Here is a 15552-nt window from a genome sequence, read left to right on the forward strand (position 1 = left end):
TTGCGGTGGGCAGGGCAGGGGGAGGAGACAAAACAGAAGTCCTGGTGCTCAGATGAAACCTCACTGGGTAGCTTTAGATACAGCCCTTTGATTTTGTCTGAGCTCTAAGTACCCATCATAATGGATTTTCCTCTGCTTGATGGGACACAAACTCACATGTGGACTTTGAATTCACCCATCAACTGTGACTCTTACATTTAATAAATATGATTCCACTGTAAAACAAACAAACAAACAAACAAACAAACATAACCTCATTCATATATATAACTTTTGAATCTGTTGCCTTCCATGGTTCAAGATTCAGGTAGGTAGCTGTGTTGGTCTGACGCAGTCAAAACATACCGTATATAAAAATAAAAAATTGTCCAGCAGCACCTTAGAGACCAACTAAGTTTGTTCTTGCTATAAGCTTTCGTGTGCATGCCCATTGAGTCAATCACCCATCTCCTACTACCCTCCTGAGAAAAACCCCTCCCCACCCTCCCACTATATATAAGGGTCTGGTAACTTCTGTTTCAGTGTATCTGAAGAAGTGTGCATGCACACGAAAGCTTATACCAAGAACAAACCTAGTTGGTCTCTAAGGTGCTACTGGACAATTTTTTATTTTATATATATATATTGAACCTGTGATAGTCTTAAATACCCCAATACAAACTTCTGGAGTACTGAAATTTGTCCCATTCCTTGTCTTTCAGAGACAAGCTAGATTGCTGTATATGATTCAGGATATCTCCAACAATGTTTAGCTGAAGATTTTGTAGGCTCATGAACATGTGCTTTATGTTTCAAACATCAATTGTAACATTTTATAAGACTGTGTGCAAACAGGCATGAGAATGAATTAAACAACTTACCACAATTTGCTATCTTCTTTTGGGTTGATGTATCTTCTTTGATTCATGGTCTTCATTAGGCTATGCTGCTGTCTTACCCTGCAGTCCAGGAAAACGTTGGAAATAATTTCTCTGTCTCTAGTCAATTTGAGGATAATTTGGTTCCTTTTTAAGAAGTATCCTTACTAGTGTGCCTTCACAGTGTCTTCAATGCTTGTCATGTTCCTCGGGCCTGTTTGAGATGCTAACATTTGTTTTGCAAGTTCTGATCAGATGGGTCAGGTTCTTGCTATTATTAGAGTGATAGCTTGGGCTCACCAAATAAAATACAAGGTTCGTGGCCTGTCCTTCATAGCAGTCTTCCATACCATGTCATGAAGTTGCAAGGACCAGAAATTGTATCTAGCGAAGCTGTAAAGCTTAAATATTAAAGATGTGCAAGGCTCATGTCATATTAGAAGGTGGACATTAGTGTTGTACCTTGACTTCCTGCATTACACTAATTCAAATATTTCCTAAAGAGACACTCTGTGAAATTAAAATGGAGATTACAAAGCTTATGGTTTTCAATATGTTAATGTAGTTGCAGTAAAGGCAATGCTATTGACCATAACGTCCATTATACAACCTCTGTTGAGGATTTCTTCTATTTATCTCAACCCCTTGCCACCAAAACTTGTGCTGTGGAAAGAAAGGATAGGAAAGAGAGGTAGGCAGCAATAGGGTTTTTTTAGCACAATGGCATCTAAATCCTCTGGTTGCTGATGAATTCCAAGTTCTATCTTCCCCAACTATTGCCCATGTTGACTGGTTGTTTATGGGTGTTGGAGTCTATCAATGTCTGGAGGGCCACAGTTTCCCCACCTCAGAGATACACAAACTAAAATAGCAGCAAACCATAATGGAAGACTTAGGTCAGGCATCCCCAACCTTCAGCCCTCCAGCTGTTTCGGACTACAGTTCCCACCATCCCTGACCACTGGTCCTGTTAGCTAGGGATCATGGGAATTGTAGGCCAAAACATCTGGAGGGATGCCTGACTTAGGTTTTATAAAACTTGGTGCTTAGAGATTTGATGCACTTTGGGCTCCACTCTTGATTCCGTTTAACAGCAGCAGGACATGCAGAAATGTAAACAAGCAATGCTTTTACTATCACTTTCATCTTCCCTACCAGAACCAGTTTCTCTGTAAAAAAAAATTAAAAAAAATTAAATGTTTTTGATGTTGTAACCCACCCTGGAATAATAGGGTGAAGGGTAGAAGATAATAATAATAATAATAATAATAATAATAATAATAATAATAATAATAATAATGTTGATGTGTCAAGCTGCTGTAAATACACAAAAAGTAGGGCTAAATAAAAAGGTGGAAATTTTCTAGATACTTAATTTTACCCTTTTCATTTTCCATTGGTGAGCTGAAGAGGAGAGCTATTTGATCAAAGTTAAGGCTTAGCCAGCTTCTCCAAAAAACCCCCAGCAATAATAAATTAAAAGTGAAAAAGTGTCCTGCTCTTTGAGTCCATTATAATAATCACCATTTACTCAACTGCTTTGTTTATAAAGGCAGACATTAATAATGACTACTAAAAAGCAGTTAGAGAGTTAAACAAATATGCCCACCCACCCCCAAAATATTTTCTTAAAACTCTGCTCTTGAATTTCCCATATATTATTTCGATACCACATATTTGCAGAACATTCCATAAATATATGATATCTGCATATAGCACCCAATGATATTTGCTTTCAATATTTTGGTAGATGTTACTTGACAATAAATAAATAAATGATATTTAGCAATGGACTACATTTAGTGCCTGACAGCATTTTGTAATTATCATGCAGTAGTATGTAGAACATTATAGTTTATCAGAGTTCCTATCTGAAGCCTGTCAAACCACCAAGAGTTACCAACAAATCTAAACTTAATTGCTCCAGTATCAAATTCTGAGTTAAAATTACGTATTCAAAAATTTGATTAATTTTTTTTCATTAGTGAGATGGCAAATATCATTTCAGCTCTATATGCCGTTGCCCCAGTTCATTTGGGAGTCTAATGTACACAATGAAGCAGTCTAGTTTGAGGGGGAAACACACCTAATTCTTAGTCTGGTCAGTGTGCACATAGCCCTGTACACAGCTGACATATCACCAATCAGCTGTTTGAGAGGAGAAGCATGAGGTATATTCAGTTGGAAAGCTCACTAGTGTTTGTAATATAAAGCCATTTTGAATACGTTGCTGAAAGCTTATTTGTTTCAGTAAAAGAAAAGAGTACTACAAAACTCAGTGTAAGAAATTATTATACATTGTTTTATGTATCTTTATATAAAAAGTTACAATTAGCAAGCATATGACACAAAGAAATGGATAGGAACAGCAGTAAGTATGGATGCATGCTTTTTACAATGTATCTCATCAAAGGGATTTTTGTTGTTGTCGTTTGCCAACTCAAATATTCAGCAACATACATGCAAATCAGTTCCTCGTTGTTGAGTTCAGTCATATTGTTAGATTTATATATCCAACAAATATATCTACTGAAGTGATTGTGAATGGATAAATAGTACCTGATTTAATCATTTTATTCCTGAAACTGGGTTATCTTTTCTTTGTAACAAAACAGAACAAAATAAATATAAAGAAAGAAAGAAAACAGATGATGACAATAATAAGAATAAATGATAGCAATGATAGTAATAAGAGTCTTATTGCCATCCATTAATTTTACTCATTACTGACTGATGTGTGGGTTTTTTTCTCATGAAATTGGAATAGCTGGTCAGAGTCCAGAACATCTCTAGCTTGCAGTTCCAGGGTCGACATTTTCACAATTCACTGTAGTATATTCAAAAGCACCCAGGATCGCACTATTCCCAAGCAGTCTACATAATGAAAACAATGTACATATAACAAGTTCAATGTGAATAATTGTATTTGACAGGACATATAATATACAAGTACACAATGAATGACATTATTTTGGTGCCTTTAATTCCCTTTCTTTTTCTAAAAAAACAATTTGTACTCATGTAAGCCCCTTTCATACAAATGTCTGCATATTCCAAGTATTTGTGGTGGTGGCGGCGGTGAGAGGCTCACTGCACATGTAGAATATCCACACTTGGGCTGTTTTTAAACTGCTCTATATTGCCAAATAAATGTGCTCATAATTAAGATGAATGACTAGAACCTTGAAGACAGCTAGGCATATAAGTGCTTCATTGACTTCATTGTCCACAAGACTGCAGGCGGCCTGATTGTATGACCTGCTTTTAAATAGACAAAAGGGAAATGTTGTAGACAGAAATTTGGCACCAGGACACAAAGTCATTTAGGGTGTTGTTTTGGTATGCCAGTAATTGGAAAAAGTGTGATCGCAGTAGTACAACAATAGTCTGACCTCCAAATTCCAAAGCACAGGTAAGTGATTGTGATCAGCAACTCGACTGGCTCGTAGGGCAGTGCAAAAGTTCTTCAGTTTCAAGTCAAAATAGATCTGAGACTAAAGAACATGTAATTCCATCTGAGCCAAATTCCAGAATAAAAAATTAGCTGTCAAATAGAACTATCTATAAGAAGGTAAGAAGAAATATTTGAATTTTTTTGGTGTGAATAAAAATAGTTGACTCAAAGTGAGAATTCTGTCTCTCCACCACCACCACATTCACTTAAGGCCAGAAAATACTGGCTAAGTAATTTTTGTAGTCAAAATGTTTGTATGCATAAAGCAAAGAATGACTTATGACTTCTCCCTTCTGAAAAATCAAAAGCTTGTCTATCTTACTAATAGTAAGGGAATATTTTAAAGGTCTAATAGCCTATAATTCCATTCTTCACTTTGCTGTATGTTTTGTGATTTTTAAACCTCTGCTGGGGTTCTCTCACCAAGGAATACTTGCCCAAACTTGAATCCTGGCATCTAGGAATTATCCTTTTATGCCTATTTTTCTTCCCCATGCACCAACATTAGGTTTCCTTTCAATAAGAGGAAAGGTCAGTGTGCTCAACAGGAATAAACATGGGGAGTTTTCCCTAGCATAAAAGTTGTTTTTGTGTCAGTCCACACCTACAACAGAATAATATGAAGCCTTAGGTTGTGGCAGTAATAGTTTTGTATAGAAAACTGTCAGCTAGATGCTGACTGTAGAGATATTAAGGGGGAAACAAAAAAATAAAATCATGTGTCCAAACCCTCCAGAAAACTGTAATTAGTGCTAGCAAAATGAAAATGCACATCAATATAAAAGGAACAAGTAGATTAAATTCTTACAAGCTGTTAACCAAGCCCTTTTCCAACATCATAAATTCTAAATGACAATACAGTGAGATAGCAGATGTCTTCATATCTTAATTTAACTAAGCATTTAAGTGGCATCAAACAAACAGCCTCATTCACAGCTGTTGGCAGCGGAGTGTGACCTGGTACCAGTGCTGCTCTCACAGCAGGGACAAAGCACTGTGCATGATCCCCAGCTGGGAGTTACAAATTTATCCCCTGGCAGTTCCTCTCTGGTTGGTTATTCAAGGTAGAAAATTGTTGTTTAGACTGGAGATCAAGTGCAAATTTTGCTGCTTCCTACATGTTCCCAATAGCTGGGGGCCATGCATATAGCATATCCAAAACAGTAATGCAGGGAAGAGACAATTCAGGGTATTAGACAGTTGGTCAGACAGCCAGTGTGGTGAAATGCATAGAGCACTGAGCTTGAAATGGGAATACTCTGGTTTAAATCCACACTCAGTCCATGAAATTTGCTAGCCAGTCCTGAGTAGGACATCACCAGTCTTATTGCCTCATGGGGATGTTATGAGGATAAAATTCTTCATACATTGCTCAGGAAGCAATGGGTACAACTAGGGTAGATATGCTGACAGATCTAAATTCAGAGCTCCCTAAATTTAGAACTGCCACAGCATGGATCAGGCTGGAAGTTATTACCTATTGAAACACTTTACACAATCATTTTCTTAAATAAAGGGGGATGTTCATGCCAAACACTTGTTTAGAATTCAAGCTTGAGATGCAGATTATACTTAGCAAGGATGGTCTAATGCAACTGAGGGTACCAATTTAATTTATTGTATGCATTGTTTAAGTTATAGCAGCTTCCTGCCTATAATTTTAAATTCTTTGTATGCCGAAAGCTTAGCACCATTTTCAAGCAAAGCAAAAGAAAATGAAGGAAAAAACAACAACCCCCCACACAGGCACACACACAGGCACACACACACACACAGCAAATGATATACAACTACTAGACATTTTCAAAGAAAACAAATGGAATGCAAGAGATGATGAATTGGGAACTATATATTTGTTCACTTACCTTCAGTTTGCCTTTTACACCCTAGTTGTGTTGTACTCAGATTCATGTTTGTTTAGAGACCCAATGAGGCAGAACCTGGAATGTTATGGCTATTTCATTCAACATAATAATGTTTGCATAGAAAAAAAAGAAATATATGCATATACATTCTTAAAGGAAGAATACTTTACAAACCCTGATCAAATTGATCCAAGACACTTAAAACTGGCATGCAGATTGACAAAAGTAATGCTCTCATAAACAAGGTCAACCCTCAAAGTGCCCCATCAACTCATCCCATTTCAAGTTGGCAGGGCTGAAGTTGACAAGATGCTTTGAGGTTTTCGGATACCCCATGGCCTAGACGTACAAAATGAAACATTGTGGAGCACATGAACAGAACATTAAAACACAGAGAAATAAAGCATGCATATGAAACACAAATCTATTTTTAAAAAGTTCTGGCTGTTTCCAAATAAGTTGTAACATAAGTATTTCTCTTTTTGCATTTACTTGCAAATTTCTAATCATTCTTATTTACAAGCATTCAAGGTGCAATACACAGTATAAGAATCTCCGTGCTAGTCATTAAAACAGAAATCATGCCAGACTTGAATCAGAAAACTCTTCTCCACTACATTTTTCCCCATAAGCAAATCTAAAAGAATATCAAGCTGAAGCGATAAAAATTATCCTGTGGTCTAAATGCCAAATAAATATGACAAGCAGTGGTACTATGGTCAGCTACAGAAATCATACTGTAATGCTTTGAAATATTGTCATTTATTACATAGAAAACCATGTTTCATGGAAAAGGAGTTTCTCCTCATCAAACTATCCAATTCAGGTTTTCTTGAATATAACTGAAAAACTGTAGTGGTTAGTGTTGTACTAGGAACTGAGAGACTAGGGTTCAAATTCCCACACAGCCATGAAACTGACTGGGTGACCTTGTACTAGTCACTAACTTTCATCCTAACCTACCTCACAGGATTATTGTGAGGATAAAATTTTTTTGGGGGGGGAGAGAGACTTTTGTACACCACCTTGAGCTCCTTGAATAAAAGATAGGATACAAATTCAGTAAGAAATAAACAAAAGTAATCATGTGCATACTGATTTTTCAAAAGAAATCCCAACTAATTTTTGCAAAGAAAAAAGTCTTTGGTATGGTCAAAGTACCTGCATTTTCTTATAGTTTTGTATTTAAATAAAATTAAAACACGAAAAAATATTGACATCAGTATGGAGATTGAGCTATTTATCATGAGCTGAAAGAAGGGGCAGAAACAGATGGCCAAACTGTGTGACCTGAGAGATCCATAATTAGAAGGCTTAACCCTTTCCTCCCTTTCCCCCCACTCAAATGGCAGCTATTAGATCTGGATGTGGAGAGAAGGATACAGATGCCCCCCATTCCTGTCATCACAGAGCTCATAGCTGCTTTAGGATGGGAGGGAAAGGTCATCAGGAAAAGATGAAGGAAGGAAAGGAGTAAACTTCCTTTCCTGGATTGCCACTTCCCTGGTTACCAAACCAGAAGTGTGGGGCTGCTGATTAGGAAAACAAAACAAAACAAAAGCTAAGGGTTGAATTCAGTGCTGCGTACAATGGGACTTCCCCATCCTTTCCTCTCCCTGTGGACCCTCAAAACCTGCTCTGGAGTGTCCCCAATCCATTTGGAGGAGATTTTGAGGGTGTAGCGGACAGGAGAGAAAATTTTCATAGCAGAAGCCTCATGTGCTAGCAGAACAGCAGCACTAGGTGTGATCCCAAAGCTGCAGCTGCATAGGCAATCCTTCACGTGGGTTTCCTGTTTCACATCCAATTTGGGCCGGAAGTGAAAACAAGCAGAGCAAGAAAGAGTCCAAGAAGCACATTCACACAGCATGTTTTGATCTGGTTCTCAACTATGGCTGCAAAGGGGTTCCCATGCAAAACTGTCATGGATCAGAGTGACAGCCGCTAGTCGGTGTCTTAGGATATAAACGTTTGCCAGGACAGCTTTGGATTCTCTGCCTTTGCTGTTTCCATGCAGTGTTTGCATGATAACTCCCAGCACTCCTTTTAGAGCAATTGCTACGGATAAGCTCATCACAAGCTATGTGAATGGATCTTAGAAAGTAAAAGAAAGTAAAGAACTGATATAAATTAGAGAAATAAAGAGGGAAGAGTTAGGCTTGAACCCAGTCCTCATACAATAGTCTTCATCAAAAATCTATTGATACTGACCGCTGGACAGCTTTATCATGTCTGGATAGCCTGTGACTCGTGGTTGGTACCTCTTCGATTTCATCTATCTCGCACGCATCTGCAGCATCTTGTGAGTAGCTATGCTTCATTACGAGGATATTTCTTCTGTTCATGGGCTGTATGAGAGGCTTTACAGGCTGGGGTTGAATTTCTGTCAAGATAGGCGTATCTCTTGTGCTGAGGTTACTACGGCTGCCCTTAGTGCTAGATAACTGTGATCCACAGTGGTGGTCATGAATGCATTTTGAAGATGATCTCCGCAGTTTATGATAATTTTCAAAGTCATCTGCCACGTCTGCAAGGTCCGCTGAAGCTCCTGTCCCTCTAAGAGTGCATAACTCATAGTGAGGAGGCTCAAACACCTCCTGGAATACTGTTTGATCAAAGTCTGCTTTCCTCTGGACATATTTTTTACGAGGCTGCTTGATCTGTACTATAACAGAGATAATGATAAGGAGGACCACAATACAAGAGGTCACCCCAATTATTGTCCCACTGGTATTGGTAAGCTGGTCCAGTATGTTGGCTTTTCTTTTTTCTGTTTGATGTGGAAACATAAAAACAAAGAACGAAAGAATTAATATTCTTTGTAAATAAACAAATAGTTACCACATTGTTTTTGGCAATCATCACCATATTCTTTGTAAGCTAATATAAGAATGGCTAACTGGAACAGAAAGTTGAATAGGCAGGACAATCCTTTATCTTGATGGTGAGGTGATTCACAGTGCCAAATTCCTTCATGCAGTTGGAAAATTGATCTACCTCTATAGTGGGATTCACATGAAACCATGCAGTCACAGGAAGGAACCTTTTGATTTTTCTATCTCAAGTATTTCCGCCCTGCTTTTCTCTACCAAAATGTTCAAAGGACCTAACAAAAATAACTAAGGGTGCTTCCAGACAAGTGTTTTTTTGAGAGTGTGGGTGGATTTGGTGTTTTCCAAGCATGGAAATTTCTTGCAGCGTCCAAATGATGCTGTCATCAAAATTTCAGCAAGTATCCTCCCGATTTAATCCAGATTTACCCTTTCCATTGAGAATCTAAGAAGTTAAAAAAAAAGCCATCTCAGTGATCCATTTACACTATTAAGCCCCTGTCTGGAAGCACCCTAAGTTTGACAATATAATCTGGTTATAGCTGTAACTTTGCTGTCTAGCGTGAGTTGCTTATTAGCGATATTCTTGGACGCATGATGACAACCTTCAGTATGCGAACTAGCAGCTTACGGTAATTTAAATAGGAATGCTTCCTTATCCTTGAAAACCATCTCAGCTACTAACATTGATATATATGAAATCACTGGTATTAGTTAACACTCACCTGTCTCACGTGGAAAAGCAAGAATTATTACAAATAAGATTTCAAGTAAAGGGTGGGGGAATCTTTTACTATGAGCCGTTGCATACCTTTTTGTTATATCATACATTCCAAGCTTCATAATTATAGCTCTTCATAGCATCACTGCTCTAGACCCAAAGGATAATCTTCACAGGCTTCTTGTCTCAGCCTGTTCATTCTGGTAGCATAAATTGCACTTGCTCTGCTCCACTGGCTATGTGATTATCACTATATGCTGAACTGTCTTCCAAATACTGCCAAGTTTTATTATAAGAAAAACAGAGGTTTTGTCCACAAAACTGAGAAGTCTACTAGACTGAATGACTCACTGACACATTTCTGTTGAAACTACCATTGCAGGTGCCTCTCAATGGGAGGAGGAACCACTGGTGTGAAGATATGGGGAGCACTAGGAGTGCAGTCCAAGAGGAATGCTGGCCAGGAAAAAGCAGTGAACTCTACCTCATAGCTCTATGTGAGAGGTTGAACCCAGAGACTATAACTAGTGTAAGTCTTCCTTAAAAGGGCATTTTTGTGGGGTGTGGGACAGGACCATATAGGGAAGACTTGAGCAGGAGCCTAACTCAGTTCAGCTCAGTCACGTGACCTGGCTGAAAAGGTAGTGCAAGTCAAACTACTGTATATTTTAAAGGCTTGTTTTCCTTCTAGCTTGGGCTGGCTCTGCTCTCAATATTCTTGCTCCAGAACAGGGTTTGGATCTGGTCCAACTTTACATTGGCTCAACTTGTGCCAGCTTGCTTTATGCCAGCTTCTTGTGCTCCCTAAGCTACAGTTTCCAATTGATAGCGAAATTTCTTCCCTGAATCAGGGTCATGTATTGACCAATCTTAATCAATGACTGGATTTAAATCAAATGTGAAAAATATAAGTCACATCCCATGAATGACATAACAGCTCTCTCTCTATATATTTTTTTTAAATTCCCGGCAAAGGAATATATTTTTTGCCCAGAAGGTTTGCTCAGAAGGTTGAATGCTATGTTTAAGATCAATTCTTTGCACAGCAAACTAAAATGGTGAAGGATTTCTATTCATTCAGAGTGATATCATATACCATTAAAAATGTTTTCAATTTAGAATAAGTAGCAATGCTTAAAGTGGCAGGATGCTTTCTTCTCCCTGCAGGAAGGAAAAAAATCAATATTTGGCCCTTACTATAATTTATTTATTACTAGAATGCCTAAGGAAAATGAGTCAATGCAACCCTAAGTTCTGTGAACAGAGATAAATCAAGTCTCTTAATGTGCTTAGCATATTAGAAAACAAAACACACAGAAACAAGTGGAAAAGTATGTGGAAATTAAATTACTTCCTTGGGTAATGTTAAGGCGCAAACTGATAGGAGATGCAGAAGGATAGGAGATGAGGGTGCAGAGTAGGTTTACAGCTAGCTCTTTAGAAAAATTGTGAAGTATTCCTGAATGGTCTTTAAACAACGGAAACTGAAAGGTTTATCAGGAGCTCTGTGATAATTTGAACATAGGCATTGGTGTGTTTAACTGTGGTCCCTGCCTCTGTTGCATTTTTTTACTTATTTGACTATGCACTTTTATATCCTATTGTGATTTTAAATTGTTGTAAGATGTCCTGAACCGTGCAAAGGCACTATGAAGACAGGACTGAAAAACTTAACTACATACACTTTGGCTTAGCAGACAGTAAGAACAGTATGCCATGAAACCCTTTTCATTGAAGGAAGCCATTTTAACAGCCAGGTATGCGATTCCCTGTTTGATCTGTCCTTTATATCCCTACTCACACTCAGTGAAAATATCAGGCCAGCACATAAGGTTCACGCAGACATTTATCTCCATGTACAGACTAAATGCTTGGAGATGGATAAATGCTTGGAGATGGTTTCCCCAGCCACTCTGGGTGGTTTCCAACAAAAGATTAAAAATACATTAAAACATCAGTCATTAAAAACTTCCCTAAACAGGGCTGCCTTCAGATGTCTTCTAAATGTCAGATAGTTGTTTATTTCTTTGACAACTAATGGGAGGGCATTCCATGGGAGGCCCATGCCTACTGGTCCTGCCAAATATCATGTTCCTGATTCTAACAACTATGCATGTGGCACTACGTCTGAAAAGACGTAGGCTTTCACATGTCCGGGACCTGCACACAATGAGTTCCTAATCACACCTGAATGCTAATTCCTCCTAAATCCAGTCCTAAGAGCTACCAGTTACAGAGCGAATATATCTGAAGGGGAAATAAAAACAGGATACAGAGTTCATACATTCCCTAATGGGGTAGTTAACCTCCCCGCCTCCGTACTATACTTCCTAATTAAAGAAGAAATAAGCTGGTGATGTTTGCCACTTTTCAAGAACAAGGCATTCATTTACACAGCATTTCATGGCATGCTGTGAATATGTTTCAACTTTTAATTCAGCTTGATATCCCTAGGAGACATGGCTCTGAAATGAAATGCATTTTTAGAGCAAATATTGATAGCTGCTGACTTGCTGGCAGGCACCTTTACTTGTGATCAGCATGATATTTGAAAATGTATCTCCATGACACAGTAGGCTGCTGCTGCTGCTATTGCTGCAGCTACAGATTAGTTTCAGGGTCTTAGAACCATTTCATGAAGGATTGGTAACATCATCAGCACCACTTTTCAAAAGGTGAAGGCAATTTATGCAACAAGTCTGTTTAGTCCATGTCACGTGTGAATTGTGTGGAGGGGTTCTACGTGTTGAAAGGGACAGATAACATGGACTCAGCTACATTAGGAAGAAAAAGCGTTTTATATGCGTTATTACACTGTGACACCAGATGGCACTGTGAAGTCCCATCTTTCTCCAACGTGATTTCCCACTTTGATGTTTACAACACGTTTTTCTGAAACACTTTTTTGATGTGTCTAGGCCTAGCCCATGATAGGAAATGTGTATCTGAAATACATGAACTCATTCAGACAGAATGGAAAGAAGATGCATGAAGCATATAATTGTGCATCTTTTCTGTCACTACTGTGTTAAAGCTTCCCCGTTGCTCTACATTTATCAAATCCTTGTTCTGGCTTTGTTCTATATAGCTATACAATCTTTACATATCAACTGTTTACCTGCATCCCATTTCTATCATGAGTTTATTGGAAGGACTCATTTAATAGTGGCATACATTCATCACCGTCAACTTCCACTTGATAGCAAAGAAAACATGGCATTAATGAGCATAAAGTAGCATCTTTCTAATTCCATGTCCCTATACTTATGCATTACCTTTGCAGTGGTTTTCATCCCATGGATACACACAGTTCTGGAGTCCATTGCAGACCAATGTATTATTAATACACATGTTACTATGGCAAAAGAATGTGTTGGCTTCACAGGGGGCTAAAAAAAAAAGGAAGAAAAAAACGCATCAGTAGGACTCATAGAGTATTTCCAGCCTCCCATTCAATACCAATAAAGATGTCATATAATCCAATACGCCGTAAAGCAGAACCTGGATTTTCCAACTCTTTTTTAAAGGTGTTTAGCCCATGTAATTGTAAATAGAGGCTTGAAAGTGTGTAGACAATTCTAGTGTAATCCCACAAAATATAAAGGGTCCCAAATAGAGAGAGAGTTCAAATATAGTGGCTTCACTCTGTCCTCTGTAACTCTTTACAAGTCAAGTCCTTTATTATGGTCATAGACCAGCATAAGCAAAACATCTACATAAAAAGCTCTGTACCATGATTAGCAGAAACAGAAAAATATGAAAAAACAAGTACTGCAGATTTAGTTACTTTGTATCATTTATATAGGCTTCAGAATTTCTCAGCACAAAATTCATTTCATAATATAATTCATGGCCCTAACAACTCACATTAAATGCCAAAATGAATTGCAAAGGTTCACCACTTCTTAAACTGTAATTCTTATAATGGCCAGCTGGCATTATGAATATGTGTGTATGGGAGAGAAGGGGTAATAATAAGGCTTTTCTGGAATTCAAAGCAGTAAGTTTCGCCACTGACCTCAGTAGGATGCAATGCTTGTAGGAGAAAATTGGGGTCAATGAACTAACAGAGTTGAATAGCTCGTCATAAGGAGTCCTTTAGTGGCATGTTCAAGCACATATATTTTATAATAAGTACAGCTACAATAAATGTTTGCCCTTCTGATATTGCAGGAACAAAGATTTTCACAGTCCCTGAGCAGAAGGCAAAGCATAGTTGCCTAAGGCTCACAAACTGGTAGAATCAAGTTGCTAATATTACTAAAGCCCCAAGATGAAAGTGTTACTGGAGGCCATATACTTCATTTCAGTGTTCACAGGGAAATCCAATGTCCTCAATGAGAATTTTACAACCCAGTGGAGATTGTTCAGCAATAGAAAGTTCCCAGATCTAAGTTAAGGTTATACCTTCAGAATGACAATCCATTTTTCTCTTCACAGAGTTAGATTGTACAGTAATACTGGCTATCATTTCCACAGGCAGCACAAGGACAAATAATTAGAATCTTTTTTTAAAAAAAAAAAGTAATTGAATGCTTTTATGCAAAATTTGAGATGCAGTTATCCAACCAACCAATGTTTACAAAAAATCCTCTATTGGTGGGAAATGTGCATAAGATTAATATATTCATGGCAGGAATATGGGGGGAATGCATTATATTAAGAGAAATTGTTTGCAAATATGTGCACGCTAGTCAAAACTGCATCTGAAAGGGTTTATTAGAATAAATTCACACTACAATGCAGAAAATTAATGAAGTTTTTTAAATTCATCATCATCATCACCACCACCACCACCACAAATTCCTGCAGAAAAGTGGAGAACTGAATTTAAGATTGGAAAAATGAGAAACTGAAATAATTTTTTAAAAGTTTTTCCATTCTCAACTAAGACCAAACCCCTACTTTCATCTATTTGCTATTGGGACTAAATTTACTTGTGATGATGTACAACAAAGATATTGGGACCATAATCAGTATAATGCTTTCATGTTTTGTGAAATTGCTCACATTTTGCACCATTCCTCAATGTTAATTAAATTTATGTACCATGTGATTGTAGATAATGTATAGTTCAGGCAAATCAGTTTTTTATTGGATAGAGAAAGCTTCTGCAATAAACTATGGCATGATCATGCAGTTCCTGTGCATAAGTAGCTTCAATTTTGTTTTATCTACTTATAAAATAAATTTGCCATAGTTTACATTGTTCAATTGTGTACTTTAATGTGGTTTGCTTATTTGCTTTGTGAGCTGGCTAGAGAACCTCCATTATGGAACATATATGCAGTTGTAATAAACAAACTAAATAGAAATAAATAATGGGAAGGATGCTGAAAAGGCAATTCCTTTTTTCCAATTCCTGAATTTTGATTCAGCATTGGAGTTATTAGGAAATGAATTTAGGTATCATTATAAAGAATGAACTTTTTTTCTAAATAAAAGCTAAAGAGTGGAAGCTTTTCAATTAGGTGATAAAGGCAAGCAAATGGGAATTAGAGGGTTATGTTTAGAGGCAGGATAGCTTTGATTAGCAGATGTTGGCTACAAACCACAGATGATGGTTTGTGAGTTTCCCAGGGGCTTCTTGCTCAACACTAAGAGAAAAGAGTAGATTAGACATTACTGCGGTTTAATCCAGTACAGTAGTTCTTATTATGTTCTGTTGCAAACATCAGACACAAGGTGGCAAACTTACTCTAGAGGATCCAAAATTGTAATTTAGCCCTTAGGATACGAATTAATCTGATCATCCCGTTGAAAGAAAAACAGCAGCCTTTGCCCACAGCTGTTTCTTTTTAAATCTCTCCCTATGGACAGTGAT

General features: G+C 37.7%; 1 protein-coding gene across 2 annotated transcripts in view; it reads right to left on the reverse strand.

Annotated features, from left to right (window-relative positions):
* Positions 1–3138: 3138 nt before the first annotated feature.
* The window catches only part of NETO1 (neuropilin and tolloid like 1), a 103801-nt gene continuing 91387 nt past the window's right edge, over positions 3139–15552 (reverse strand). The window contains exons 8-11 of one of the 2 annotated variants that reach the window (XR_014529477.1): positions 13004–13117; positions 8388–8946; positions 6177–6265; positions 3139–3731 (exon numbers count right to left, since the gene is read on the reverse strand). Coding sequence is in view for 1 of the 2 variants with exons in the window: in XM_083518703.1 (XP_083374829.1) it covers positions 6191–6251; positions 8388–8946; positions 13004–13117 (734 nt within the window). In the remaining variant the exon portion in view is untranslated. The remainder of the gene's footprint in view (positions 3732–6176; positions 6266–8387; positions 8947–13003; positions 13118–15552) is intronic. The other variant, XM_083518703.1, reaches the window with a different exon arrangement.

Source organism: Podarcis liolepis (genome assembly GCF_965112155.1).
Source record: "Podarcis liolepis genome assembly, chromosome: 8".
Taxonomy (NCBI): Eukaryota; Metazoa; Chordata; class Lepidosauria; order Squamata; family Lacertidae; genus Podarcis; species Podarcis liolepis.